The sequence below is a fragment of the Canis aureus genome, chromosome 15, assembly GCF_053574225.1.
Source record: "Canis aureus isolate CA01 chromosome 15, VMU_Caureus_v.1.0, whole genome shotgun sequence".
Taxonomy (NCBI): Eukaryota; Metazoa; Chordata; class Mammalia; order Carnivora; family Canidae; genus Canis; species Canis aureus.
In genome coordinates, this window is record NC_135625.1 from 67,316,010 (window position 1) to 67,329,665 (window position 13,656).

Consider the following 13,656-nt stretch of genomic DNA (forward strand, 5'->3'; position numbering starts at 1 on the left):
GTGTGCCCGGGGCTGGGGGCCTTTCCCTGGGCAGGGGCCCGGCCTCAGGCACCACTCAGCCAAGCGGTAGAGGCGTGTGTCTCTGGCCTGTCACACTGAAACCATGTCACGGGCACAAGGGACCCTCTTGGCGCAGGAAAGAGCAAGTCGGAGCCTGGCTTTGGACGGACCCGCAGGTGGCCCAGGGCAGCGACGGCTGAGTCCCGAGCTTTAGGATCGTGGCCGGGGAACGCCCAGGGGCGCCCGGCAGCGGGTGGCATCGGCGCCCACTCACCTACTTCCTTCAGTGAGGCCGCTCCACCTCGCGCTGGGGCTTTCAGACTCCAGCACACAGAATTACTTATTGTTTCTGCATCGGATATTTATTTTTATTTTCTGTCTATGGTGATGCTTTGGCCTCTTCTAGCGCCATTCTGGCTGGGGAGAGGCTGCCCGCATGGGGTCAGTGGTCCCTGGAGGGGGGAGGACCTGGCACGGAGCACCATGCCTTCTGCTGGGCAGCCCAGAGCCACAGCCCCGGAGACGGTGCTCCTCTGGCTTGGTTGCCCGGGGTGGGGAGCTAGGCACGAGGGGCCACCCCGCAGCTCAGAGGCCGCCGGGATTCCTCAAGGCGGCTGCCCTGCTCTCCTTCCCCGTGGAAACCCAGTGAGGGCTGCGGCCTGGGCCCTGCCCCCTTCCCACTGCCGCCTCCTGGCCGCCCCGGGGCCTCCTGGTGGCCCCGGGTGACATGCCATGCCGGCTGTCTCTGGATCACAGAATATGATGAATTTTCCTTCTAAGCCCCATTTCTAAAGATTTAAAACAAATTTATTAATGAGAGATACACAGAGAGAGAGAGGGAGGCAAAGACACAGGCAGAGGGAGAAGCAGGCTCCATGCAGGGAGCTCGACATGGGACTCGATCCCAGGACCCCAGGATCACACCCTGGGCTGAAGGTGGAGCTAAACCGCTGAGCCACCTAGTCTAAGCCCCATTTCCATCTCGTCCTGTGTCCCATTGACTTTACTATTCTGTACCCAACATGTATATTCCTAGAACAGATTCTACGCAACCAGTTTACTCAAGGTTGCAGTTGACCTCGGGTTATAAATACGAGGCTAATGACTGATACTATTTGGAAACCACTACAGAAGAGAAAAAACCCCGTAAACTTCACTAATAATCAATTAAGTGCAAAAGATCATAGCGCAGGGACTGCTTTAAATGCACTAACATTTGTAAACATAAACTGTCAAAATATCTCCCAAGACAGAAAGAGCCAGGTTCACTTGTGAATCCTATTGGACATTTAAAGAAAGAAATTATACCAATTCTTTATCATCTTTACCTGAAAATATAAGCAGAGTAAATAATTCTTAACCCATTCTTTGAGGCCAGCATTACCAGAATACCAAAAACAGATGAAGACATTACAAGAAAGGAAAACTATAGATGAATATCTTTCATGAACAGAGACGAAAACATCCTCAACAAAATATTAGCAAATCAAATCCAACAATGTACAAAATAATTATATACTGTGACCAAATGGGATTTATTCTGGTGTGCAAGGCTGTTTTGAGAGTTGAAAATCATCCAATGTAAGCCATCACATCAAGCTAAAGAAATAGCACATGATCATATCAATAGAGGCAGAAAAAGCATTTGACAAAATCCAATATGCATTCATGATAAAAATGCAGTAAACTGGTACTCCTGGGGGGCTCATGCCCTTCAGCTCAGGGCATGATCCCAGGGTCCTGGGATCGAGTCCCTCATCGGGCTCCCCGCAGGGAGCCTGCATCTCCCTCTGCCTGTGTGTCTGCCTCTCTCTGTGCCTCTGATGAATAAATAAGTAAATAAAATCTTTAAAAAAAAAAACCCAGTAAACTGTGAATACAGGAGAACTTCCTCAACTCGATAAAGAATATCTCTAAAAACTTCAGTTTAAAAAAAAACCCCAAAAAATAAAAATAAAAAATCAGTTTAATCACAGTTAATGGTAAGAATCTTTTTCTTTAAGATTTTAAAAAAAAGTTTATTCATGAGAGATGCAGAGAAAGAGGCAGAGACACAGACAGAGGGAGAAGCAGGCTCCACACAGGGAGCCTGATGTGGGACTTGATCCCAGGACCCCTGAGCCAAAGGCAGATGCTCAGGCATTGAGCTACCCAGGTGCCCCTAATGATGAGAATCTTGAAGCTTTCCCACGAAGAGTAAAACAAGACAAGGATGTCCCATCTCTCACTTGTTAACATCATGGTGGGAGTCCTAGCTGATGCAATAAGACAAGAAAAGGAAATAAAGGTCTACTGATTGGGAAGGAGTAAATGAAATTGTCTTTGCAGATGACAAGAAGAATCATTGAAAAAACTCCTGGAACCAATAAGTGATTAAAGAAAAGTGGGAGGATACCAAGATCCAGAGTCAATCCTTTCTAAATATGCCAGCAATGAAAAAGTAGAATCTGAAATTAAAAAGACACCACTTACATTAGTACCCCCCAAATGGAATACTTGTATGTAACAAAATATGAGTGAGATCTATATGAAAAAGTACTAGACTGATGGATCTTACATAAGAACTGGGTAAATGGAGAGGCATCCCATGTTCATGGATAGGAAGACTCAATTTTGTCAAGATGTGGGTTCTTCTCAACTGGATCTATAGATTCGAAGCAATCCCAATCAAGGTTTCAGTATGTTATTTTGGAGGTGTTGATAAATTGATTCTAAAGTTTAAAAAGAGAGGCAAGGGGATCCCTGGGGGGCTCAGCGGTTTGGCATCTGCCTTTGGCCCAGGGTGTGATCCTGGAGTCCTGGGATCAAGTCCTGCATCGGGCTCCCTGCATGGAGCCTGCTTCTCCCTCTGCCTATGTCTCTGCCCCACTGTCTCTCTATGTCTATCATGAATAAATAAATAAAATCTTAAAAAAGAGAGAGAGGCAAAAGACCCAGAATAGGCAACACAGTACTGGAGAAGAAAGTGAGAGGAGTGACGCTACTTGACTTCATGCCCTACTCTAAATCTATGGTAATCATAATCTATGACCCTATAGCAGAGAGAGGGATATTGGTAATTAATAGACAAAGAGAGCAATGGAACAGCTTAGAGAGCCCAGAAATAGACCCACGTAAATATAGTCAGCTGGTCTTGGACAAGCAAAGATAATACAATGAAGAAATGGCTTTTTAACAAATGGCACCAGAACAACTGCGTGTCCATATGCAAAAAAATGAACCTAGACACAGACTTTACACCTTTCACAAAATTAAGTCAAACAGACTTAAGTGTAAAATGAAAAACTATCAACTCATAGGTGATATGGGGAAAACCTAGATCGCCTTGGGTATGGTGATGAGTTATTCGATGCTAAATGTGTGATCCACAAAAGCAAAAATGTAGAAGCTGGACACTAGTAACATTAAAAACTTCTGTGAAAGAAAACATAAGGAGAAAAGAAGAAAACCCAAAGACTGGGAGAAAATATTTACAAAAGATGAATCTGATAAAGGACTGTTATCTAAAAAAGTTAAAAGAACGCTTAAAACTCAAAAACAAGAAAACAAACAACCTGATTAATAAATGGCCAAAGGCCTTAATGGACACATTCCCCAAAGAAGATAAACACCAAATAAGCACATGAAAAATTGCTCCACATCATACGTCATCTGGAGAATGTAAAAAACAAGCAGATATAGGTAAACATCTCTTAGAACAGCCAACGGGATACTGTCATCACTGGGCAGGAGAATGTGATGCCACTCATGGTGTCCAGTCATGGTGTGACCAGGGTGACAGCACCCCCAGGTGCATATATCACAGTTACACTGTGATGTGAGGGAGATACCACAGCATGGTGTCCACACTGTGATGTTGGGGAGACACCCCCATGATATCCACACTGTGATGTAGGGGAGACACCACCATGATATCTATGCTGTGATGTAGGGGAGACACCCCCATGATGTCCACACTGCAATGCTGGGGAGACACCCCCGTTGTGTACATGCTGTGACATTGGGGAGATACACTCATGATGTCCATGCTGTGATGTGTGGAGACACCCCCATGGTGTCCATGCTGTGATGTTGGGGAGACACCCCATGACATCCATGCTGTAATGTAGGGGAGACACCCCCATGGCGTCCACACTGTGATGCTGGGGAGACACCCCCATGGTGTCCACACTGTGATGTTGGGGAGACACCCCCATGGTGTCCACACTGTGATGTTGGGGAGACACCCCATGATGTCCATGCTGTGATGTTGGGGAGACACCCTATGACGTCCACACCATGATGTTGGGGAGACACCCCATGACGTCCACACCATGACGTTGGGGAGACACCCCATGATGTCCACACCGTGATGTTGGGGAGACACCCCATGACGTCCATGCTGTGATGTTGGGGAGACACCTCAGCCTGATGTGCTACAGACTATAGTATAGGAAATGATCCCCACTTTTCTGCTCGGCGTCCTTGCCCTTTGAGCAGGTCAGAGAATAGGCAAAGCTGTGTCCCCCCCACGCCTGGTGGGCACGAGTACAGCACACTCTTGCCCCCTCTGGGCATGGGGAGGTCCCAGTGCCCCAAGGACAGCTCTGCGGGTTGGAGGTTGACAGATGAGGCTGTCGACAGGTTAGTGAGCAGGTGCAGAGAGCAGCCCCAGGTCAGGCGTCAGAACAGGGACCCCGTCCCCCCAACTCTGCCCAGGGGCTCCTGGGGCCACTGTGGTGGAGCATTTTCTTGTCATCGGACTCATGGGCACGCTTCACCACTAGGGAGACACAGACCTGCTCTCCAGGGCATTTTCATCACCGCCCAGCCAAACAAGGCCTGCCTGGGAGCTGAGCAGGGCCCCGGGCAGACTCCTGGGTTGCACTTCTTCCTTCATACACAGGGCAGTGGAGGGCGGGAGCGGCTCCCTCTGTGGCTCCTGCAGAGTCCTGCCCGTCACCCCACAGCCCACCCCACCCACCTGCCGCGGTGACCCTCCTGACCCCTCCCAGTGTCCACCCTGGTTTGCCCACCCTGGCCTTCAGCAAGAGCGGAGGAGGCAGGCATGGGGGCCCCCGGGAGCTTGGGCGCCCGCGTCAGAGCTTGCCAGTCAGGGTGCGCATGGGGCAGGGAACATGCCCCTCTACCCAGACCCCAGGTGACGTGAGGCCAGCCTAGGCCACGACACTTGGGCCATGGGTTCTGGAGAAGATCAAGGGAATGAACACAGGTGGGCACTGCCCGTGCGCCTGACACTCGGTACCCCGACCCCAGCCGCGCCCGGACGTGTGCCTGCAGGTTGGGTGGCCCGCATCGCGGAGGAAAGCCCTGTGCCTTCGGGGAGCCCTCGGGTGGACATGGGCCCCGGGCTCGTCGCGAGCTCTTGCCTCTGGGATCTGGGCTGTGCCGACGTGACAGGAGCCAGGTTACTTCCCCGTGTGATTGGGGGGAGCGGGTGTGAGGACGGTGCCCTTCGTCACTTGGGGCCGGGGCCGCGGCCAGGTGCTTGCATGGATTTACATCATCCCCGATGTCGCAGAACACGACACAACATCTTTGTGTCCTTCCCCTGGAGGGGCCTCCGGATTGCAGTGTTCCCTCCCTTTGAAGGTTTGACTTCGCCCTTGACCCTTGCATTGTTTTTTAGAGCGGAGATTGCCCAACTTCCCGCTGCTGGTGAGTAAGCGGCTCGCTGCCGGGGCAGGACCGGACCCACCGGGTGACGGGAGGCCTGTGCGGTTTCATCATCTGGGGATGCCCCCTCCGCCCGTAGCAGCTGGGGGGTCGCGCGCAGCCTCTCAGGGCTCCTGATCCCCCCTCACAGGTCAGGGAAGTGGCATGATGGGCCGGGACGTGGGAATTGAGGGGCCAGCCCCCGTGGTGCAGCTGGGCAGGCGACCTGCCCCTGGGGACGGAGGCAGCCATTGCCCGAGTCCTAGACGCAGCAGGTGGCACCTGTGCCCGCAGCTCCTGCAGTCAGGGCCCGATGCATGCTGGCAGGGACACTCGTACAGTCCAGGTCCCCACCCGTGACCCCCGCCCCGGGGTCGCACGGAGGAGCCGCCTGCCCTGGTTTTCTGAGCCAGGAGCAGCGGCTGGAGGATGCACCCTGGGAGGCAGGGCGGGCGTCTCTCTGTGGCTGGGGTTCCACAGGGCTGAGGCTCTTTCTTGCTGAGCGGATCTAACACACATTCCGTGTTTGGCTCAGAAAACTTCCCCATGCGTCCCCAACCACCTTTCCGTGCTGCCCCCAGTCCACCCGACTGCCCTGAACTTGTGGCGTGTGGCCTCCCCCGACAGCAGGTGTCTGCAGGCTTTGATTCGGGCCACGTGGCTCCACGCCGGGATGGCGGTGGGAAGCCCACTAGATCCGGGGGGTCGTCTGGCAACGCTGCTGGGCACGGCGTGGCGCCAGGTGCACTCGGCAGGGGAGCAGGGAAGCCTGGCTCCCCATGCCCCACTCTGCCCTCCCCGCCCTGTGGCTCCTCCATCGCTGGTCAGATGGGCAGGGGTGCCCACGGGTGACCTGGGCAGGGCGCTGGGGAGAGACCCACGGGCCAGCGCGCAGCCACACGCTCTCGGCTCGGCTCATCCGGTTGGCGTGTCACGTGCTACCAGGATGCAGGGGAGGAGCCCCGGCAAGGCTCCCGGGAGATGGGGACACTCAGGTGGGTCCCGGGACGGAGGAGGGCAGCAGGGCAGACGCATACCAAGGTATAGCAGGGCGTGGGGGGCCCGTGGAGACTCGGATGGAACCGGCACCACTTCCCGAGGGACGGTCCTGCGCAGACGACCGTCTCCCCTGAGACGCCCGGCTTGGCTGTGGCCCCTCCGGCTGCGGCCCCTCCCGCGGCCCCTCCCTGTCCCTGAGCCAGCTGACCTTTCCGGCCTCACGACGGCTGTGAGCCTGTCGCCGATGTGCCTCTGGCGCGGCCGGTCCGCTCTGTCCAGGGTCCGGCCTGCAGTCCGTGTCCAGCCTGCAGGGACGCCAGCGGGAGGGTCTCGGCCTGGCTCTCTGCCCTGCAGGCCTCACCCCTCCCCGGGTGGCCTGAGCCCGTCGCACAGCACCTACGGCCCCTCTCTCCCGTCCCCCGGCTGCCCTCCCAGCTTCCGGGCGGGACAGCGCTGGGTCCTTCCCCGAATGCGCCATCCCCTTGGCAGCGGCTGCGGCCTCACCCACGCACGGCATGGCGCCCAGTCCTCTGCAAGGTGGGTGAGGAGGGGCTTCCCTCAGGGCCCACCCTGCGCCCCCGGTGGCACGGACTTGGGTGGCGGGACCTGGGCTTGGGGGTGCGCTCAGGAGCAGCCGCCACCAGGGGTGGACTGACAAACAGGCACGGCCCACAGAGGCCCCCGGGAGGGCCCGCGCCGTTTGGGGTATGTGGCCACGGGCGGGAGCGCTCTCTCTGGCCGGCTCTGGTTTGTGGCAGCTCTGAGGCAAGCAGCGGAAACATTGGGGACATCGATCTGCGACGGAGAGGAACTGAACAGGCCAAGCTAGGGCAGGGTGGGCTGGAGGCGGGGGCCTCCGCGGGCAAGTGCACAACAGGGTGAACTGTCCAGGGCTGGCACCTGGCCCCCGCACAGCGGGTGGGCCGTGAGTGCTCACCCGATGATGCCTGTCGTGCAGCGTCCCTCAGGGGCCATCTCGGGTGGACACACAGATCCTGAGTGGAGGAAGTGCGAGGAAATCCGGAGCCCAGACTCTTCTTTTGGAAACGAAATCGTTGAGGCACCTGCTGGAAAAATAGCATTCAGCCAGTCCGAAGCCTCGGTCAGCTCCTCGCCGGACACTGACCTTTACTCTGTAAAAACAGTGACAGACGCGACCTTGACCTCCTGACTGCAGTGATTTCCGCTGACCTTGTTTTGGTGGCCACTGGAGCTGCGGCCAGGGGACGGGGCAGAGCGAAGCCAAGGTGCTCGCCCGCCGCGGCCCCGGGCAGGGGGCCGTGCATGGGGCTGTGCATGGGGCCGCGCATGGGGCCGGGACGGGTGTTGTGATGCGCTCGCTCCTGGGGTCCTACGGGAGGATGCAAGCACCACTATAGGGACTGATGCTGATTTATGAGGTCGGGGAACTGGGGACGACGGAAGTCGGCGCTCCGCCCGGGTCCCTGACTTCACGCGCCCCCACCCAGCAGGTGCCCACCTCGGGTTCTTACCTATTCCTCTCACCATTGTCCATAAATGTAGAGTCACCCTGACGTGATTTCATATTACTGTTTGGCACACAAGCTGTATGCTCTGCACCTCCCCATTTTTAAAAGATTTTATCTATTTATTTAGAGAGAGAGAGAGAGAGCAGGAGCGGAGGGAGAAGCAGACGCCCCGCTGGGCAGGGGGCCCGACGGGGGCCTCACTCCCGGGCCCCCGAGATAGATCATGACCTGACCCGAAGGCAGGTGCTTCACCAACTAAGCCCCCCGGGCACCCCTGGACCTGCTCGTTTTTATTGGACATTATGGTAAACTTGCAAAACTTCAGTACTGGACATTTTCCCCACCGGTAAATGCAGAGCTGCCTCCTTCTTGCTAAGAGCGGCCTAGTTCCCAGGGGCTGGCTGTCCACGTGAGCCCCTCAGGCCCCAGAGGCAAGCGGTCCCCGGTCCCACTGCCTTTAAACGCACAGTGACATTCTCACCACCCCCAGAGAATATCCGGGAAATGGGAATTTTCACAAAAAAGAATCCTGGTAAAAATTCAGTCCGACGGGGCACGTGTCGGGGGGACTCTGGGTTGAGTGTCAGACTCTGGTCTTGACTCAGAGCTCAGGCCGGGCTCTGCACTTGGCAGGGAGGCTGCTAGAGATCCTCTCCCTCTGCTCCTCACTCTCGCTCTCTCTAAAATAAAGTATTAACTCTTATTTTTTTAATTTTGGTCTGAGCCAGAAAGTCAGGGGAAGCCTGGGGTCCTGGAGCCCATTCCACAGCCACGGCCCTGGCCCTTCGTAGACTCGGGGTCCAGCTCCTCTCTGGATGCTGTGCTCCTGCCACACCGGGGAGCTTGGCACCAGCTCCGGGGGATGCTGGGCCTTTCCTTCCATCCTCATCGTGGGAAGGGCTGCGATGCGTGCGGGTCCCTGGGCTGCGGGCCTTCTGCCTCAATTCTGGGCTTTGCCGCGGAGACCTGGCCAGGGTCCCTCCCTTCCCCTCCCTGGGCCTTGGCTTCCCCATTTGAAGCTGGCAGGAGGCCCAGCCCTGCCCGGCTGATGTCTCTGGCGCTCCCTGGGTGTGCGGGGGACGAGGAGGGGTGCCGACCGGTGGACCGGGGATGCCCCTTGAACACAACAGGCGAGGCCTGGCTCTGCGTTCCTGGTTAGAACAGCACTTTGGGGCAGCCCGGGGGGCTTAGCGGTGGAGCATCTGCCTTCAGCCCAGGGCGTGACCCTGGGGTCCCGGGATCAAGTCCCCCATCGGGCTCCCTGCATGGAGCCTGCTTCTCCCTCTGCCTGTATCTCTGCCTCTCTCTGTGTCTCTCATGAATAAATAAATAAAATCTTTAAAGAAAAAAAAAAATTGCACTTTGGCTCCAGGTGGAAACCATAACAGGACAAACACAGTCGGACACCTGGGCCGGGAGCCCTCCCTCCACCCACCATTTGCGCAGGGCCTTGGGTGCGCAAGCAAAACAAACTTTTTTTTCCAGACTTATTTTGAACGCGGCCACAAACACGCAGCGCGGGCAATCATTAACCGCCCATTCAGGGGGAAGGGGAGGGCCGGCCGCACCCTTTATAAGGCGCGCGTGGCTCCCAGCGAGCGAGCATCTGGCTTTCGAGCCACCTGCGAGCCACCGCCCGCCAGCCGGTCTCCGAGCGCCACACCTGCGCGACAATGCCTGTGGCCCCCGCTGCCCGTGCCTGGCCGCCTCTGCTCCTGCTGGCTGTCCAGCTCGGCGCCACCGCTGGCACCCCGCAGCCGTGGCACTGTGCGCCCTGCACCCCCGAGAAGCTGGCGCTCTGCCCTCCGGTGCCCGCCTCCTGCGCCGAGACCGCCCTGCCTGCCGGCTGCGGCTGCTGCCCCATGTGCGCCCTGCCACAGGACGCGCCCTGCGGAGTGGCCACTGCGCGCTGCGCCACTGGGCTCAGCTGCCGAGCGGCGCCAGGGGAAGAGCGGCCCCTGCACGCCCTCATCCGCGGCCGGGGCGTCTGTGTGCCCACCGATCCCGCCGCAGGTAGGACCGCAGCCCCACTGGTTCCCCTCCCCAGGACAGACGACTGGGGTGGGGCGGGGGGTGTCGCCAAGGCCCACAGCCGGTGCGGAGCAAACCCACCCACGGCCAGAGCACGGCAGGCAGAGGGTCTTCCGGCACCTAGTGAGGCCTATCGCTGCGTGGTCCAGCGGCAGGTGCCCAGGAGAGGGCAGGAGAGGCGGGAGGGCTCCCAGGACTCGGTGCCAGGGTCGGGGAGGGAGGCCACGGGGTGCGCCCGCCACTGGGTGGCCCAGGACGGGGATCCCTCCTGCCAGCCGGCCCGGGGACGTCCTTTATCACGGGCTGTGGGGACAGCCTGAGATGCCCGCTGCTCCAGAGCTGGCGGGTGTGGAGGCTGGGAGTCTGCATTCACTGCCATAGAAAGAAGGTGTCTGATGTGTGTGTTGCCCCCGCTCAAGGACTGGACTGTCAGACATTCCTGACTTGCAGAGGGGAGCAGAGGAAACACCCCTCCGTCTGTCCCTCCCCGTGGGGCCGGTGGCTGGGCTGTCCCGGGTCCTTCCTGGAGGAGCCCCATGGTTCCGTAACCCTGCTAGGGCATCGGCCCGAGTGCATGGCCCTTCCCAGGAGGCTCTCTGCCTTCAGAGTTAGTGAAATGGTCTCATCCTGATGGTCCCCAGCAGAGATGCATCCCCAGGGCCCCCCAGGAAAGCCAGTTCTCTATCTCCGTCCATGCACCGAATCCCAACGTCCATGTGGCTTCACTCTTCCACCCCTTTAGAGGCAAAGACTCGGGGCGCCCTTGCCAGACCCCCCCCCACATACCTGAATTACACAATTGCTGTTGGGTCGTCACGTTCCCAGGAAACTGTCAGAAGCCCTGTTCAGCGGGAAGGGGGTAGAGCTCAGGATCAGCTCGAGCAGCCTCCCAGCCCAGCCTGGCTGCCGGGAGAGGAAGGAGCTCCCAGGGGCGCAGGCGCCCAAGCTCGGGGGAGGCGGTGGGGGGCTCACGGGTGTGCGGCGCTGCACGTTTCAGATGCCAAGGAGTCCTCGGAGAGCTCGGAGATCACCCAGGAGCAGCTCCTGGAGAACTTCCACCTGATGGTCCCGTCGGAGGAGGACACGCCCATCCTCTGGAACGCTGTCCGTAATTACAAGACCGTGAGATCCGACGACTCCGACAAGTTGAAGGTGAGGCCTTGGGGCAGGTGCCACGCAGAAGCCGTCGGCCCCCTGCCTCCCGGGGGCCTGGGAAGGATAGACCTTCCCCACCGCAGCTGTGGCTGTTCTCCCACCAGGGGCCTGCTGGGCTGTGTAGCTTTGCCCGTGTGTCGCCCTAAAGCTCAGGCGGGGCCTTTACGCTCCCTCCCCGAGGGCGTCCGCACCCCCCCTTAAACATTGTGATCAGAGGCATCAGCTCTGCAAGCATCGCCCCTTCTGTCGTCCCCCGAAACTGTCCCCACCCAGCACTAGCTCCCTGGTCCGGGCTGAGCCGACGGCTGTTTTTCATTCTACCGCTTGAGGGCGACCAAGAATCAAAGTTGGGGACACGGGCCGGTCTGTGAGAGAAAGAGCCAGATGGGGCCCATAGGCCTGGGCGCCGGGTCTGACCCGCTTCCCAGGTGCTTCGGGGTTTTGTCTGCAAGGGTGATGGGTGCAGACGGTCCCGTTGTCTGCGGTAGCCCGGAGGGGCCGTGTCCTCACTCCACGTGGCTGCTGTGACATAACAGCACAGAGGAAAGGCTCACGGCCTAGGAGCCTCTGCTGCGGGAGAGGCCGTGTCCTCTCTCCAGGCGGGGGGGGGGGGGGGGGGGGGGGGGGGCGGCGAGTCCCCACAGGGCAGGGGCCCGGGAAGGCCTGGTGGGGACGCACAGCCCGTTGGGTCAGTCCCCGTGTCACTCACGGCGATGTGGACCTAACTGCCCTTCCAGGAGCCCTGCCGGCGGGAGCTGCACGAGGTGCTGGCACGGCTGGCCGAGGAGCAGGCGTCCAGACAGCTGTACAGTTTCTACCTGCCCAACTGCAACAAAAATGGGTTCTATCACAGCAGACAGGTATGCACCTTGCTCGGGGCGCCCTCGCGGGTTGGCCAGCCTGGCACATCCCCGCAGAGCCGCCCTTTCCCCAGACAGGGCATCCAGTCCCAAATACGCCCTGCAAGGCCCCCCAACCAGCCGTACTGAGTCAGACTCTGCCCCTCCGGGGCCCAGGGCAGGGGGGTGGAGGGACCCCGCAGTCGGCCAGGGGCTCTTGGTCACTCGCGCAGTGAGCCCGGGCAGGTGGGCGACAGGCCCCGTGCTCTGCACCTGTGTCCCGGCTGTGACACCAGAGGGAGGGGAGAGCTCCGCTCAGGAGATGGAGCCAGCCCCCTGCTTTCCTCCCCTCAAGGGGAAGCAACCACCTTCAGGAAAGAGTGTTTCCGGCCTCCCGGGTGATCACTGGGATGGGAAACAAAGCGAGGCTTCATCTGGGGGAGCTCTTTAGGACTCCGGGAAGCTTGGGCTCTGGGGGGATCACGGGAGGGTCACCTCCCCCTTCCGGGAGGAGGCTGTGCTTTCCTGATGAGGAACCTGCCCGGGGGCGGGGGAGGGCACAGCGTCCAAGGTGACAGCAGCCACACTCGGGACGTGTCCCTCCGGGCCCAGCTGCCCCGCCGTCGGGGTCACGAGGCAGACAGCTGTGTGCACCGAGCCATCTACCGCATGCACAGCCTCCCTAACAACCAGGTGCTCAGCCTCAGTCCCTATCTTAGGAGGAGAACTGGGTGGGGGGCGTCCGTGCCCTTGGCCGCGGTCACGGGGCGCCACCTCCTCCCCGCCCGTGGGCCGCCCCTGACCTCGCGCTGTCCGCTTGATCTGCAGTGCAAGACGGCCATGGACGGCCAGCGCGGGCTCTGCTGGTGCGTGTACCCCTGGAACGGGGAGAGGATTCCGGGGTCCGTGGAGGTCAGAGGCGACCCCAACTGCGGGCAGTATTTCACCGGGCACAGCTGAGAGCACGCGTGCTGTCCTCTGTCCCTTCACGGGGAATATTTAAGTACATAGTGTATTTATAGTCTAGAAATCATGCACACTTATCTACCTATATATGTATATGTGTGGGAGCCACTTTTATACGTGTTGGTGAACGCATAAATCTGTAGTTTATTTATTCACTGTACATGTATTTTTTCGACACAGTCGCTGTGCTGTTATTTTGTAAATCATGAAACACGTTAGAGGCACTGGGTGTAAATACTTGATTTGTAGCTCCTCAAAGTTCCCTGCTTCTGGTTCTAAAAAGCAGGGGAAAAATAAAGCCTGGAAAATGCAAAACTTAAATGCGTCACAGTGCTGGGTTTTTGTTTTTGTTGTTGTTGTTGTTGTTCCCTTCAAGTGACCTGAGGGGACGGTGAAGCCGTGCTTAAGAACTCACCCTGTGCCCACAGATCCCAGTCTGTGTAGACGTGCAGGGAGAGTTCGGGGCTGATTATGGGGCCCGAGCTGGATGTGGCTGTGTGGTCACACGCACCTGCATGGTG

At 58.4% G+C, this 13,656-nt stretch overlaps 1 protein-coding gene across 1 annotated transcript; it reads left to right on the forward strand.

Annotated features, from left to right (window-relative positions):
* Positions 1-9,748: 9,748 nt before the first annotated feature.
* On the forward strand, positions 9,749-13,456 carry IGFBP1 (insulin like growth factor binding protein 1). The gene is made up of 4 exons (XM_077850329.1): positions 9,749-10,157; positions 11,173-11,327; positions 12,068-12,190; positions 12,998-13,456. Exons 1-4 carry the CDS (start codon positions 9,818-9,820, stop codon positions 13,127-13,129), a joined length of 750 nt encoding a protein of 249 aa, XP_077706455.1. The 5' UTR covers positions 9,749-9,817; the 3' UTR covers positions 13,130-13,456.
* The last annotated feature ends 200 nt before the right edge of the window (positions 13,457-13,656 follow it).